The 17,180-nt window shown below is 36.8% G+C and overlaps 1 protein-coding gene and 1 long non-coding RNA gene across 2 annotated transcripts in view; both read left to right on the top strand.

Annotated features, from left to right (window-relative positions):
- The first annotated feature begins 3,190 nt into the window (after nt 1-3,190).
- The window catches only part of LOC124164906 (probable chitinase 2), a 29,525-nt gene continuing 15,535 nt past the window's right edge, over nt 3,191-17,180 (top strand). Inside the window, exons 1-5 of the mRNA XM_046542136.1 lie at nt 3,191-3,447; nt 5,996-6,096; nt 6,292-6,423; nt 7,133-7,260; nt 9,370-9,493. Of these exons, the coding sequence (XP_046398092.1) occupies nt 3,246-3,447; nt 5,996-6,096; nt 6,292-6,423; nt 7,133-7,260; nt 9,370-9,493 (687 nt within the window). The 5' untranslated portion in view covers nt 3,191-3,245. The remainder of the gene's footprint in view (nt 3,448-5,995; nt 6,097-6,291; nt 6,424-7,132; nt 7,261-9,369; nt 9,494-17,180) is intronic.
- On the top strand, nt 11,587-16,555 carry LOC124165771. The gene is made up of 6 exons (XR_006866312.1): nt 11,587-11,947; nt 12,404-12,616; nt 12,747-12,880; nt 14,295-14,450; nt 14,526-14,622; nt 16,101-16,555. It is a non-coding gene; the product is annotated as an uncharacterized LOC124165771 (long non-coding RNA).

A 17,180-nucleotide genomic window follows, 5' to 3' on the forward strand; every position in this document is an offset into this window, starting at 1 on the left:
TTGAAAGAAGCGCTAAAATCATGTTGAGTTCAACAGATTTAGGCGTTATATGGTGATACTAACACTCAGCTTAACTTCGCATGAGAAAAAATTCTCCTGGAACGGGAATTGAACAACGAACCTTTCTCGACCACTTCGCAGTCCACTTACCATCCAAATCCCCGATTTCCAATGCCAATTTTACCGAAGTGCGTGAAATTAATAATGAGGGATTAAAAATGGAAGATTCACGTGCGAGTTAAAGAGATTAGCTGATAAGAGTGTAGAACGGGTTCTTTTGCCAAAAAACCTTCGAATTTGTGAATTTTGATAATAATAAAGAAAAGAATTTTGAATTCTTTCAGTAGATAAAACACCAAACGTATGCACCGTCGATACGGTGAAGTGGTCAAAAATTTGGCGCTTAATATGGAACTCCACGAATAAAAAATCAAAAATAGTGAACTAAAATCTTTTCCATGTTAACCATTCGCTTGACGATAGGACCAGAATTTGAAGAGATAAAGCCAGTGATTGAAAACTATATAAGACGCGCTTTTCGGTTTTCCCATCATTGGGACATGACGACTCCATTGAGAACCTAGAACCAAATTTGAACCTGAGGTGAGTGGAATATTCATTATCATTTGCTTATTTATACATTTTTTGGAATATTGGTATCGGTACAGTGGTAATAGTAGATGGCAGACGTCACTCCGGGAAATATACCAGAAATTTGTGAAACAATAACTAAAATGAAGTACATTTCACAGAGGTGATTTCAACACGACGTTGGCACAGAAAATTTATTTAAATCAACTTCTTACATTAGCCCTTGTGGGAAATAAAAGCAGCACTGACGTAGTGTTAGGCCTCTCTTTCATTCAAATGCAATAGTAATTCCTTAAATGATAAAAAAAGCTATTTATATTATGCCATAAGCTCTATTTATTTTTTTTTCGGGTTTGATTACGAAATTTATAGTTTTTTTTACGATATTCCGTATCCAAAAAAGCTAATTATGTAGAGTGAGCTTCAAGTTTTAGACGGCGATTATCACAACAATCCAACACTTTGTTACGTCTATAAGGATCTGTTCACATCAAACTAGTCCCTCTATTTTAATTTAAAAACATCGCGAATTGACAGGTGTACCCTTCAGAATGATTTAAATAAAATATCTTCATGGATAATCTTCAACAAAATGGATTTTAACACGAGGATATGCAAGCAAATTACATTCACGAGATGGAGGAACAAGGACAGCCGGTAATAAATCTTGCCAGGGGAAAATATTGCCAACTTTGACGACTTTAAGTGCTCGGGGATTAATTTAAAATCAAAACTTGATTGGGGAATTTATATATATAAGGTGGTGCGAAAATCGTATAAAACTCTGCATTGGGTCATGTGAAATATAAAAGAGAGTAAAAAAGAAACCAAAGAAATGGCCTACATGACTATGGTTCGACCTATAATAGAATATGCTACTTCGGTGTGGGACCCCCATGGTAAAAACAAATCTTAAACGCTTGAAAAGGTTCAGCGAAAGGCAGCTAGGTGTACTCTAGGGAAACATAGAAGGGGGAAAGTGTGACATCTATGCTGAGGGGTTTAGGATGGATACCTCTAAAAGTGAGAAGGACTATAAATAGGTTATGTGGGTGTAAAAAGCCTTTATAAAAGAGTGGGGCTAGAAAAAAATAAGTCTAATGCTGGACTCACCTTGCTACATAGGAAGGAAAGATCATAAATTCAAAATTAAGTTAAACTAACAGAAAACAGACATTTTGAAAAAATACTTCCTATGTCAAGGAATGGAGGAGTCGAACGATATAACTGAAGTTATTTTTATGATCTTCCTCGCAAATGCAAACATTTTTAGAAAAAGTGTTCATCATTTATTGGTTAATTAGGTGGTCGTTTATTAGGGAGAGTTTGATATTGGGTTAATTGGGCCAATGTTCATTGATAGTTGTTTGATATTAGAATTAATGTATTTTATGTAGTATTTAAAATTGGGCTATCGGGGTCAATGTTCAATTGCCTTTGTATAATATTAGAATTAATGCATTATTTTTATAATAGGTGCCTTTGCTGTTTCTTAATTTGTTAATAGATAGATAGATTTCTTATTCATGGTGCAAATCTAATGCTGCCAACAGGCAATAGCCTACTTGCAGCATTATGTAATAATGATAAAAAATTAAAGGCAGCCTCAACGATCACCGAAAATGTTTTGTGAAGATTTAAAAGTAAACACCTCAATTGAAAACTCATACCTATGGGCTTTAAACAGTGAAATGAAAGTCAATGAGTCATCTAAAAGCATGGATTAATAACTGATATACTTACTAATACTTTAAAAAAATGTGAAAGCTTTTATGTATATTCAGTACAGTTTTTCACAGAATATTACCTGCGAGTTATTCCAATGATATCGAAGATTTCCTTTCGGAATATTTGCCCATTTGGCGACAAAACTGGTGAATAAAATCATTCAAGTTCTCGTTGTCATACAAATGACGGGCCTGATGTATTCGAATTAAGTGATTTTCCCCCTCCCATTCAGGCAGCAGGACTAGACTTTCTAGGCATCGTCCAGGAACAGTTGGATTGAAATCTATGCATTTCTTTTGTGACCTTAAGTCTATTTGCGTGAAAAAATGTCAGCAGAAAATCATTTGATAATTTTTAAAGGTCTAAAACTAAATACCTCAATTGGAACGTCGCACCAATGAGCTTTGAGCAATGAATTGGAAGTAAACAAGCCATCCCAATGAATGGACTGATAACTGAAATACTTACTTATACCTACTGTACTTTTGAAAAATGTGAAAACTTTTATGTATAATCAGTAACGTCGATAAAATCGAAGATTTCCTTTCGGAATATTTGTCCATTTGGCGACAAAACCGGCGAATGAAATCATTTAAGTGCTCTTTATCATACAAATGATGGGACAGATGTATTCGAGTCTAGTGATTTTTTCACCTCCCATTCGCATAGACTTTCAAGGCATCATCCAGGAACACTTGGATTGAAACCTATGCATTTCTTCTGTGACCTTATGTCTATACGCGTGAAAAAATGTCTGTAGAAACTCATTCTGGCATACGTAGTTAGAAACAATGTAAGTTATACAAATGATCGGCACTATGTCAATTGTTTCTTCTACCGTTCATGCAGCAAGGATAGCCATGGCACAATGTCGGATTGCCCTGCTGCTCCTGCTGGTCGGCATTGCGGCCGTAGGGTCCAAGCCCATGGTTCTCAAGGACAAGGTGCTGGTATGCTACTTCGGGAGTTGGGCAGTGTACCGCCCTGGAGCCGGAAAGTTCGACGTCGAAGACATTGACCCGACCATCTGCACCCATGTCATCTACGAGTTTTCCGGACTAAGCAAATACGAGGGCGTCATGGTGTCCTTGGATCCATCGAACGACCTCTATGACCACGATGGAAGAGGTAACGAGTGGAAACGGAATTTTTTTTAAAGAGAACTGTTTTCAAGGCCGAGAACTGGTAAATTGAAGGGTATCATTGCCGTCGTAACAAATTTATGCATGGTAACCCTTTTTGAGCTTCCCTTAAGTAATAGACTGTGAATATATATGAAGTTATCAGTACCACATCCGGCTGAAGACTTCGTAATGGATATTAGTGTACACGGAAGTCCCGCGAAACAGGTTTTTTTGTGCCAATTTTTCAAGTTTCAATTATAACAGGGAATGAAAGTGAAGACAACCTTAGTTTTGCGTCGTGCGATCCGTAGCTTATTTAGCTAATTCTCGAGCTAATCGTAACGAATAACCGATGTCATTCACCTAGGCTCAAATAATTTGATAACACCAAGGGATCCGCCCAAGTGGTTTGCCGTTTCTCAGCAACACCTCCTCACTTGATATCATTTTCCGAAGTTGGTATTTGGAGGAGGCGACCGACAGCTGAGGTCGTTTGCGCCATGAGAGAAGGGTATGGAAGGAAGGTTGGAGAGAAACCTGGCGTCGGCATTAGCTTGCTCTTAACGAAAGGCGCCAAGGGGACCACGGCTTAACGTCCCATCCGACGAACGGTGTGTTGCGCTTGAAATGTCCTCCACACAACACTCAAGCAGGGATCGGGCAGTCTCTGAAAATTCTCTGCCGCTGCCGGGATTTGAACCCTGGCCCACCGGGTGGGAAGCCAACAATATAGCAACCACACCAATCCGATCCCCCCACTCCGAACTTCCTTGATGGGGACTGCATAGAGGAGATTCAATTCCATCCCATATGAGGCTGATTTCTGTTGACACTTCATCGTATTTCAAGAATGTCTGCGCCGCGGTTATGAGTACAATGCGATCCACCTGTTTTTCCTATGTTTTGCAGCATAATTTTTGCATTTGCAAGGAATAGCATTGAATAGTTATGCATTTGATAGATCACATAATCATGTAAATATAAACTACGGTTAACACCCTTATGTATACCATATTTCCCCGTTAAACTAGGATCACTTTTGTCTGCCAGCGACGATGTAGCGACTTTTCGAAACCTATTTAAAAGCGACTCAGATGACGACACAATTAGAGGCTCTGACTTGAGCATCCTCGTCTTTGATATTCGTGATCACTCTCCTGTACACATTCAGAAGAAACTTCGCACTGGATAATTTTGCTGAGACAGATACAGGAGTCACTTATTCGATAATCTCTTCGCGTTTTCATCATGTCTTTTTGGGCGTTATACAGTAACTATGAGAGAATTCCCGTATCGTTGCGAATTTTATCATATCAGATCAGTGATTTAGGTCAGGAAATAATGCAAAAGAGATTCACAAAAAGAGAAAAGAAACTATCCACAATACAGGAGCCAAAAACCATCCGCATTGCCAAAGAAATACACGGAGAGCATTTTTTTCCAATTTAGTACTCATTAGAACGCTGAAGGTTCCGATGAAGATGGTGATCATTTGTTTTACATCAAGATTTATAGTATTTCCCCATTAGTTTTTTGAATTGTGTAATCATCGTAGCTCTTTTTAACCAGCAGGTCAACCTGACTGCGATCCTGTCAACTCCGGGTGCTTAAAATATGACTGATAGATAAATATACTGCACCAAAGCATGATAGTAGATCATTAGGCAAAACCAATTTAATGCCATTGAAACTAGATAAATAAGAGAAAGTCGGACTTTGAGCGGAACTGGATATGAACGAAGACCAAAAAAACATGGGAAATTCAAATTTCAAATGAATAATATCATGCTAATTCCCTTGGTCTCCATACATCTGTTGGTGACTACCACCACGGCTTCTACAGACAAGATCACAATACATGACTATAGATTTGAAATAAGCCATTCCACTGGATCAAGAAATAGAGAATTTAAAATAATTCTGCTCCGAAATGGGAATATGTTATTATTTAAGGGATATATCGCTCAGATTATTTAAAATCAAGTTCGTGGGTTCTAAAGAGACTATTTAATAGCTAGATCCAAGTATTCTGAGTTTGGATATCGCGGAGTTTGGATAGCAGCTTTCAGGACAACACCTTCATGGTGAAATTTAAATGAGTGAAATAACGTGGGTTAATATTATTGAGAAAATTACTCCCTAATAAGAGTTCTGAGCATTTAAAAACCATGTGAAGAAAATGTGCCAGGCCAAAAAGTGCTAAAAAAACGATGACCTGCTCGGCAAGAGTTAATGACGTCATTAATTTATGTGCGAAAGGATTGGGGGTATTAATTTTTTTGCCACAAATATTCTAATAAGATGATGAAGGATCGAAAAGCTGAAAAATTTCCCGTTATTTATAAAACAATGTTACAATTATTTACAAAAGACATTTGCGGAGGTCATTCTAATTACGGATGATTAATGTGTTGATGTGAATTAAAATCGGTGACATCGAATAGGCGTAATGTTAATAAAAATTTTCATATCACCTCATTATACAATATTCTACTTTTGTGATTTTAAAGTGTATTAATTATTGTTTACATTTTTACTCTTCGTTCGATAAGGTGCCTTCACTCGTTTCACCCAGCTCAAGGTGAATAATCCTAACTTGAAGACGCTTCTTGCTATTGGAGGATGGAAAGAAGGATCAGGCAAATACTCAGACGTAAGCAAGATAACCATTTCCTAAGGATAAGCACGTATATTTCCCTAAGACTATATAAGACTATCTGGGTGATATGTAGAAGTAGATAGACTTTTTCTCGTCACTTCCCTAGCATAATGTGTTAACGGACAAATTTAAGCGTACAATTCGAAAACCTAAGAATAAAAAGACATGGTATCTAACCTTTTGTTATAGATGATTTCCAATGCATCAAGCAGAAAGCATTTCCTGGAGAACGCTGTGGATTTCCTGAAGAAATACGGATTTGATGGCTTAGATTTCGACTGGCAATATCCATCCCAGAGAGGTGGAAAACCTGAGGATAAGGTATAAGTACATATATCACTTAATTAGCATTCTCTCTTAGCTTATTAATTAGCTAAGCCGCCGCTAGCTTATCTAATTAGCATAACTAAATAGCATTTCCTCCGATTACGTGGTCATTAAAAGAATAATTGGGGTACTGAGAAAAGGGGGTGGATAGGTTAAAGGCGACCAAGATAAGAGCTACTTGGAGGATAGGGAATATGTAGTGGATGAGAAAGAAGTGAACGATGAATTATCTATAATGATTTGCAAGGAGAAAGTATGCTTGAAATATGTAAGAAACTCGAAGACCTAATTATTGAAACAGCAAAAAAGGGTAAATGATTTACAAAATCCATGTTAATGCAAAGATACTGATGCAAGAATGCATTTTATAGGAGGAAAAGAAAGCTCTTAATATGTTTGACCAAGAGGGGCAGGACATTTTACTTCATAAATAATTTTTATAATAACACTCCTAAAGGATTCAATATAAAGATTACGTAGGTGGTGGGATATTTCTGCTTTTACATAAACCTTCGTAAACACTCAGTCTCTGATTTAAGAATTGTAAAGCTAAAGTCTTGTCTTCACTATCCGCATTATGAGTTCTACTTGCATTTCACTTTAAGACTCAAAACATAGAGTCTAAGTTGAAGTCAGCGCATTGCACTATTTTAAAATGTATATGAAACAATTGGCTACACTGCTTCCTCTTCTTCTAATGTAGGAAAATTTCGCCGCATTCTTGTCCGATATGCGTGCAATCTTCGACAAACACGGTCTCTTGATGACAGCTGCCGTGTCTCCGCTCAAAGGAACGATCGACCCTGCTTACGATATTCCAGCCATGGGAAAGTAAGTATAGGAAATATTAATGATTGTATAGGAATCACATTTCATTGATGTACATACTCACACGACTCCTTTTTCTGCCTCAAAAGCTGTTGTTGCGGGGGAAGGAACTAAGCCGCTTAATATAAGGAAAGAAAGCCGCGATATTTGACTCCTGAGACCCATCTAAAATAAATCGAATTGCATTATTTTTCGGAAGAGATGAATCCCTATAATAGGGGAAACTAGGGAGGGCTGGGGAACATTTTGGAATACAATTTTTGTGAAAATATTAGCGGCTTAAATCCAATTTTTAGCAATCCTTAGTTACCTTAACCCTTAACATTCCATAGAAAACTCTTCGATAAATTATAATGGGTGAGTACAGTGGAATGTAGCATTTTCTGAACATATGGCATTTGTCCCAGTCCTCCCTCATCCTGGAGGAATGGGTTACTAATGTAAATGTACAAAAATAGCTATAAAAATAGGTGATTGATTCAAAATACATAAATGATAGGTGTTTTAGTAATTCCTGGCCATATTTACACGATTTACGGTATCATTAGTAAATGTGAACAATGATTTCACTCTTTCATAGTCTTTAAACAAAAGTGAATAATTCAGTTTTAGAAAATTATCTTCTTTCTCTATAAAACTAATGTCTTCTTATTGAGGGAAGAAAATTTTTGAATTGGATGCCCTTTTTCGCGTGAATTTTAAATTATATCCATCATCATACACATTACTAAAAGATTTCCCTGTGTAGTAAAAAAGAGGAAAACCATTCCACATATCAGAGTACATTGAAAAATTACACTGTCTTTGTCCTTGGAAGCAAATGCTTTCATTGCATGTCTTGGTAATGCAGATTTTGATGATTTCTTTATTCTTGCTACCTCTTACACACTTTTCCTTCATCACAAAACATCTTCACAGTTTCGAAAATGGTACAATTTGGCACTGGAACCATATCCGGGTTTTTACACTCTTACCATTCTAGGTTACTTATTAGGCGCAATTTCTTAATATGTACTAAAAATTAAAATGCCTTTTAAAATAAAACTTACAAAAAATAATAGTGCTTGGAAGGAGTGGGACCCCGTCCCATTCCTTCAACATATATGACGTCCCAGACCTCCCTTAAGGGTCATTTTTATTTCTCATGTATTATTAGGTTTTAGAAACCAACTAAAAATTATTAAAATTATCAGGTATAGACAAAAAGGACATGAATTTTCATCAGTCCTTCCAGCGAGAGAAAGCCATAGCTAAAATAATAAAAATCTTAAGTTCAAGCATCTCACGAAAGTTTCCATAATCGGTGTGAAAACCAATATCCCCTTGTTAACTCACAATGAGAAATGTGAGCCAGGAGCCATTTTAGGAGGAAATGCAGCTACTACTTCTGATATATGTGAGAAAAACAAGAGCTAAAAAACTTAAATCAAGACAGATAAATTTGAACTGTCACATACCTCCCACTGTCCCATTCCTCCCGTATTTCCCCTACCAATCCGGACGACAAAATATCCCTTGTTTTATCGTTTTTGCCGTGCCAAGGAAAATGAATCTCTAATATTACGCTATCCGAGTCACTCTGATAGATATCTCTTCTTAATAGCTCAAGCACTCCAGGGCTTCCAGGTAGCCATGAACCTTTCGCGGCCCCCAGCCAATTTAATAGAAAAGCTCTATAACGTTTGCTCCCAGAGTTTCCTCCACGAATCGCGCAGCTTTCTTTTATATTTTTGTAAGCTCGATGATGAATTCCTTCTGCACCGGACATAATATTTATTCCACTAAACCTCCGATACTCCATGACTTACGTGTAAGTCGCATGGGGCGCACATCATTAGAAGTAAGTCCAAAATCATGATCGCAACTATTCGTTTTTTCAATCATCAACCTTCCTTCACGCATGTACAATCATAGCTGTTACACACAAGAATGTTAAAGACATTCTTTTCCATTTGTTCAATTCTAGGTACATATCAATGGTTAAAAAAGACATTGATCTTCACTTTCGAGTAATCAAAAATATGCAGCATTCTTGAAACTCAATCCAGAAACTTATCAAATAGGGTTTTCACGAGTTACCTAACATACATTCGCTTTTGTTCCTTTTTACAGGCACCTCGATCTAATCAACGTCATGTGCTACGATTACCATGGTTCCTGGGATACAGTCACAGGACACCATTCACCTCTGTACAGGAATCCTTTGGACTATGGTGATTTCGTGTACTCAAATATCGTAAGTAAATGTTGATGGGTTGACATTGCGGCTGTGAATGAAGGCAATTGTTACAATGATATAATAATTATGAAATGACTAATTAACTTCGGGGAAGCAAACATTTTCACCACTTATCACTCAGATGTGATCGGATCAATTCCCTGGTAGGAAATTTAAAGAAAAAAATTCAGTTCTATGACATAATTAGTTTTCATATTTCTATGAGACCTGTTACTTATTATGAAGACGGGGATAATGCATTAATTTTAAAATGAAAAACCCGATGAGCGATTTCTTTCATCGAATCCACCATTTTCCAAGGTAGTATTGGAATAGGGTGCTTGAGTTCATTGAACACAGTATCATCGATGAGACAATAGTAGAAGGCACCCGAAAACTCATTATGAAATAAAGCAATTGAAATACAGGCAACTTATGAAAAAATAATAGACCTTAGGAATTATGCATCATGTTCGAAATGAAATCTAACTGCACTAGCTGTGGAAAATGTCGATCAAAATCGATTTTTCGAGCAATCGATTTAAAAATCGAAATTTGAACCAAAAGGTCGATTAATCGAAAAAATCGAAAATTCTAAGAAAATACAATTTGTCCAAAAAATGTATTAAACATTCGAAAAACCGTCGAAATAGATATTTGAACAGCAGTGAAAATACCAAGAAATGTATTGCGTTAATTAATAGTCGTACATTTAGAAATGCACGGATATTAACCTAGGGATTACCGCTTGGAACTATTCCGCTTCACTAAAGTTTTTACGAATGATCACGTGAATGAGATATTTTCTTGATGATGGGGGGCGTGCATTTCAATTATACTGGCCTTAAAGCCTATCACATGGGACGGATGACGTTATCATAGCCCGGTGGTGACGCTGCTGAGATCAAACGTAATGGTCAATTTCGAAATAAAAAAATTGAGTATGGTTCGAAACTCCATGATCAAGGCTCGATCTCTATTTCCTCTATCTTTAGCATTTAAAATTCGATTTTAGATTTTAATCGAAATTAATTTTTCCCATCCTCCCGGGCGGTGAGAGACTCGTAATCTACTTATGCCAGAAGACGAAAAGATACTGTTCTACTTACAAGAAATGTATTACAAAAATACAATAAATATACAGTTAACGCTAAAATGTACTTTCAAAAAACTTTTGCTAAAATATTTAGATGGCGGGAATTGAAATCTTCAGTGATGTAGTCCAGCTTTTTTCTGTGAGCAACTATTACAGTACTTTAATGAAACCAGAAAAATCATATTATACGCTATTAGCAAAGCGTATTTTCTATATTGTATGACGCACATTTTAAGGAAAAAAACGTGTGACACACATGGAATAAATTGTCCATTTTATATAACGCATTATCAGAAATTTGAGGTAGAATATTACATCGTATGTTTCCCTAGTACCAAGTTCAATGACTTACTAAAATAAATAAATGGATTAAGTTTTATTTTGGTATCATTCACATAGATATGTTAGATGCTAAAAAATAAACAATGCATCGAATAAAGTTCTAAATTGGTTTAAAAAATAAACGTCAACATCGCTGTGGTGTCCAATATTTTCTAAAACAGCGATTCCAAGGTTCTAACTAGGGATGAGTAGATTTCACTTTTTCCGATTTCGATTCCAATTCCGATTCTTTAAAATCGATTCCCGATTCTCAATCCAGATTCCATCGATTCTTATTCCTACAAAAAGTTGAAATATTGATTTGTCAGCAGCATCGCTATAATTAAAATTCAAGAATTTAATGGAATAAAATAACAAAGACCACCAAGAGTCCCAAAAGGCTATTTATTGAAACTTGCAAATTAGTACTATCTTTCCATATATAGAATTAGATTCATCCTGACCTTTAATAAAATATTTAACACTTAAACTATTACACACATATATTTTTAAATGTACAGTGATCAATGGCTAAGGTGCGGCCTTTATGCCCAAAGATTAAGGTCTATTTTCAAAATATATATTTATCTTCCTAGAATCGATGGAATCGGTATCGGCTTCAGGCGATCGATCATCGATTCCGATTCCGTTCTGCCTCATCCACATTACGATTGTTCGAGCGATTGTCGGAACCAAGGGGACTCCATTACAGGAGTCTCCAGAAGGGCCAATGGGTAGCCTTTCACCTGTTGCCGTTTGGCGCGCATTTTATTCGATCGCCAACATTGGCCGTAGAGCGGCGCCACTAGGCATTGATATCTGTGTCAGTGTAATTTTCCCCATTAAGCTTAATGGAAGTGGGGCGACGCGCTCCGTCTTTAATCGGATTTTTGCAGTAATTTTTGTAGTGAGAGTCGTAGATTCAGTTTTATTCGGCTTTAGCAATGAGGTCTGACCGGCGTTGCTGTGTCCCTGGGTGGAAAGGAGGCTACTATTGCCAAAAGAGACGTAGTAAGGAGCTGGGCGTACGCAACGAAAGCCTCTTCCAAGCAAGGGTAAGTAAATCACCTATTTTTGGTAGATTTTGATGAAATTATTAAAAATTGAAACTATTATTTATTACCGGACTCAAGGTTAATTCCATGAGCCCAACAAGTGATTGTGCCGTGAAGCTTTGGATAGAAATGCAATGTAGCGGCGTGTCTTGGTCGCTGTGTGTGGATGCCGGCATGATTACAATGTTCCTTTATGAATATGCTTTCAAGGACCAGGAGAATGCAAAGAAATTGGTTTTATCTTTTAAAAAAGCTGTGATTATAGTATAATACTGCTCATTATTTGGAATTATCATGTAGAAACTCACGAGGTCTAGATTCTGGCATTCGTAATATGCTAATGGCGTCGTTGGTCGTCTTGCATTGTGGCAGGATTACTATTAATTTGCGCGTGAGCTTTGGAGTTATGTACTTGTGTTATTTTATCGGAGCTGTTATTGGATGAATTTTTTTCAGAATGTTGCCCAAATGCAGAAATGGTGGCGGGTGATACCACGTGAACAGGGAGTTATCGGAACGAGATGTTGGCTTTTAGGACCACTTTCCAGAGGGATCAATTGAGCGGTGTACCGACATTAAACTTTTAGACGGTTCCATCGTCAAGTGGCCGGGGTCCAGTGCGAAAAAACAGTGGTGATTAATAAAAGCAGCGCTCTCCTAAAAGTTAAGGTGAAGTCCTCGTTTGTCGCTGATTTGTGGTTTTCCGCCTATGAAGTGTGCTTAATGCAATATATACATGTAGTGTCTGTGCAATCGCAAGCTGTGCTTTGAGTCAATATATTTTTATGGGATTTTTCAGGTGTTATTCTATGGAAGAGAGATGTCTATTCCTGAACTCAAAATTCTTAACCTCGCTGTTTTTCGTCTCATTGATGATGTGAATGAGTAACAGATATGTGCTGGTCTGTCTGTTCAAGCCGTCAATGGTGAAAGGTAATCATATTACTGTATTTGTTTACTGTAGTGTAGTAATTAAGTGAGCAGTTTCAAAAATACTCTTTCACTTTTGATGAATTTAATGCTGTTGGAGTGTCCTAATTCTGGTCTACATTTGTTATGCTACACCCACTGATTCTTCTGGTGTACCATGCAGTCGACGTTGGATTTACTAATGCGGCGTCATTTGTCCTATTCCTTTCTTGCCTCTTATATCCTTTTAAATCATGTTAGTAAATGTTCATGAAGTAATGGAGCTGGTGAAGAAATTAATTTCGTATTGTAATAGAAGAAATATAATCTATTGTAGATTATGTTTCTTCCCTTCTAATGTCAAATTTACTTTTACGTGGGAGGATGAAGGCAATACTCAGTAGCCTGTTGATGGGTGGGGCGAAATTACTTGATTTTGTTTGCCTTAAGTGCGTGAAATGCGATGCACATGATATGGTAATTGGCTTTATAATATTTCACGAATTTTTCCCAACATTTCCAACAAATTTCAGCAATCAATATCATGACTTAGGCCTGGTCTACAATGGGGTATAAGCTGTTAGTCATTTTTGTCTCCATTCACAGACTTAACCATAAGAGGGAAACAGTTAAAATTTGAGTGCCTGTATTATGTCTGACTCTGAATGCTTGTGTTTTCATAGTGCTTTTTTTCATGATACAGAAGTTTGCAGAGTTACTTTTTGTGAATGTAAGTATACCACTCTATTAATGCTCTTATTATATTACTTATACTTACATACCAACTATTAGTTTCAATGCTTTTCACTTTAAGTGGCATGGTACAAGTATTTTCAGTGTTATCTACTCAGGATGATGATATTTTTTCCTTCTTATGTGTTAATTTCATTAAAATTCATTAAGTTATGAAATATTGCCCTCCCTGAAGGCTGAACATATATTCCCTTGGACGCTTATTTTTTATGCATTTCATATACTCTACGCCTTCACCTTTTTCTCAGTGTTTATTATGTAGACATAAGGCTACAGTTAACTGAAATTCTTACCACCTGCGTTCAGTTAGGTGTGGTACTGCATTGATCACATTGGTTTCCAGCATGTGCTCTTATTGGCTAACTGTATGCCATAAAGATGAACATTGTCCATCTTTTTTATGGCTGAAGTCCATCGTGGAATTCTATTTTGGCTCCTTATGGCTTATGTCCTTTGACTTATGTCTCACTGAACCAGCTCATTCACAGTGAATGCAAGTGTTGTCTGTGAAGGCCATGGTAATGTGTGTAGAAATTAGAATTTTCATGCCATCATATAATATATGATACTACATTTAAGCTATGACATGTTAGGGTTGATGATATGTGCGGATTCTTTGTTTTGGTGTTCCTAATATCTTGTCATTCATTCAGTTCCGTCTAGTATCTATTTCTTTTTATTTCAGGTTTATCTCTTTCATTTGGCACGAAGTGGAGTCATGTGGTACATCTACTACTTATTTGAAAGCATCAGCTATTGCCCCTCATAGTTGTTTCAATTGATAATGGATTATGCCGTTCCTTCTCTTTGGCATTTAAGCTATTGGATGTCAGGGTTGATGGTATGTGTGCATTCTTTGTTTTGGTGCTCTAAATATCTTGTCATTCCATCTTATATCTATTTCTCTTTATTTCAGGTGTGTTTCTTTCATTTGGTATGAAGCATATTCATGAAACGCTACTCCGAAACATTTCAAAGGACAAAGATTCACCATCTATGCTGGTGTTGTTCAGGTACGTGGAGATGTGAGGTCAAGGCAGGTTATGGTAGCAACTAAGAAATATGTTCAATGAAAAAATGAGCAGTGAAATTTTTAATAAAACCACTCTTCAAGCAAATATTGCTCTGCTAAAGCTGCCTCATCAATTGCACTTTGATTGTAAGTTGAAATTTTGTTGAGACTTATACTTTTGATTTTTAAAATTGATTATGATCAAACCAAGTCTATAGCGCTACAGTAAAACCTGTATGTAGTGAACCTCTTTACATCATAAACCTTCATACCAAGGATACACCCCCGAGACGGCCTAACTATCTCCGCAAATCATACGGAGACAACTAGAGGCCATTAATGCAGCCACGATTATGTATATGGATATTAGAAAAAATAATTTGGCTTGATTCACATATTGCCTCAGGTCAAAAATTGATGTTTTATAGCACCATGTTTTTGACGAAAAATTTTCTAAATTTTAGTGAAACATAACAGTTTAGAGAGTTTTTCAATATCACTTAGCATAACTTTCAATAAGTATTTGGAATCCTCATGACTTCTACAGTAGACGTGCAAATTTTCATAAGAATTTGATGAAAAGTATGGCTGAGACAAATTATTTCCCACTGGAAGTACAAGTGCCTCTGGAGACCGCATTCATTGATAAACTGTAGTTTCACCCAGACTTCAAATGTCGTGAAAAAAAACGAGTAGACATAGGCAAGAAATATTTTACACTGTTTCATTCCTACGTGGAAGAATGAAAATTGCCAACTTTCATCAAACTGCGAGTCGGTGGTACTGGTTTTTCATTGGAGGCCATTGTTATGGTTCTTACAGACTTGGGCCATGTTTACGTAAAATGGACAATAGAGGGGAAATTTCTCACCATTGACGTGTTGAGAAAGTATTGGTTTTGCCTTTATTCGTAAGTTTTCATTAGTAAGTAGAGTTTTTCAAATTTTTGAGTCTTTAATTTTCTGTTGGTGGCGGTGGTTATTGGTGCCGCTGTCCCTTCAGTCATATGTGAAAATAAAACTTTTCCTGAGCATTCAAGTGGTGATTAACACTCATATACCCTTTTGTGAAGTGGTAGCGTATCAGACAGGGGCAGATCCAGGATTTTGTTCTGGGGGGCACAAGGATACCTCGTAATACAAAACGAATGTAATGATAATGGGCAACAATATTAACGCAATTAAAACTTTTGCATATTATTTAAGGGTCTGGGGGGGCACGTGCCCCCCCTGGATCCACCTATGACATCAGATTGTTACTTGATAGATTCCTGTGATAATTATGTAAATTATGCATCTTTGGTAGTTATGTTTTCCGTGCTCTTCCTCCTTGATGGTTTTAATCATTGCTAATCAACTTTGCAACCTACCTCGTATTACCTTGAGTGAACTAACTCCTGCTTTGCATTGCTTAAAATTGCTGTTCATTATATGCATGCCCATGGTGTACACATTCTTATTTGCATTTTCAATATTACAGATCAATGTTACTAGCACCCGTTGGCATTGTGAGACTCCTGCACCTTTCTTGAGCATATCTGTGGCTGTGGTGAACTGAGCTGAATCACATCCCACCCACTTCTGGTTTGGCAAGAGGCTACACAAGCAGCAGTTGCTATAAGATATGCTTTGATTGGCCAAACATCGTCTATAAGAAAGAACATTGACTATTTTTCTTACAACTTATGCCCATTGTGGAATAGTATTTTGGATCCCTTCTGGAATATATATCATTGTAGTTCTACCATGAAAGTGTACATTAATTACGGCTGACTTCAAAAATATGGAAATGGAAGGGCTATTGTATGAGGTAATGCTGGGGCAAGAAGAACCTTGATTGTGTCCGTGGAGTCAAAATTTTTGTGCTACATTTTTGTGAACTGTCTTTTGCACCACCTTTTATTATGTCAAATAAATATTGAGCATGATCTTCTATTTGACTTTATCTTTTGCTGCTCTTCTGTATGAGTTAACTTTTTTCAGCAACTTATTGTTGTAGAAGAATTTCACTTGAAGTGAAAGAACTATGGTTCGTTTATTTAAAAATTGTTCTGATAGGTTGCACTAATCTTCCATAATTATTTCGCATTGCCATCAACTTCCTGCTACTCACTAATACTTCCTCCTTTTATGAATCAAGTTCTAAGGGTACTGTTTTTATATTAAATGGGTATCAATGTTCTGTGAAATCATAATTCGTATCCTTCCTAATAAGTGGATTACATCAAGTAATGTGATAGCTGTCTTTATTACATACCGTCTTGGTTGTTGTGCAGTCTTGAGGTGCTAGTATTGGAATTATTGGGAGGCATCACCTCTTTGTTGAGGAGAGTTGTTCATCTATGGCCATGGATCCATTGATCACAGTATAGGATATCAAAATATGTTATATTATATATATGTTTCCAGCTTAGGAATATTATTGATGCTTACATGGGCGTAGCCAGGACTACCTGGAGGGGCAGGGGGTGGGAGAAGGATACCTTCCTCTGGGGAAAATGATAATATTTTATGCTATTTTGGGCCTTTAAATTATGAAATTTGTGGGTTGTCATGAAGC

Source organism: Ischnura elegans, chromosome 9 (genome assembly GCF_921293095.1).
Source record: "Ischnura elegans chromosome 9, ioIscEleg1.1, whole genome shotgun sequence".
Lineage (NCBI taxonomy): Eukaryota > Metazoa > Arthropoda > Insecta > Odonata > Coenagrionidae > Ischnura > Ischnura elegans.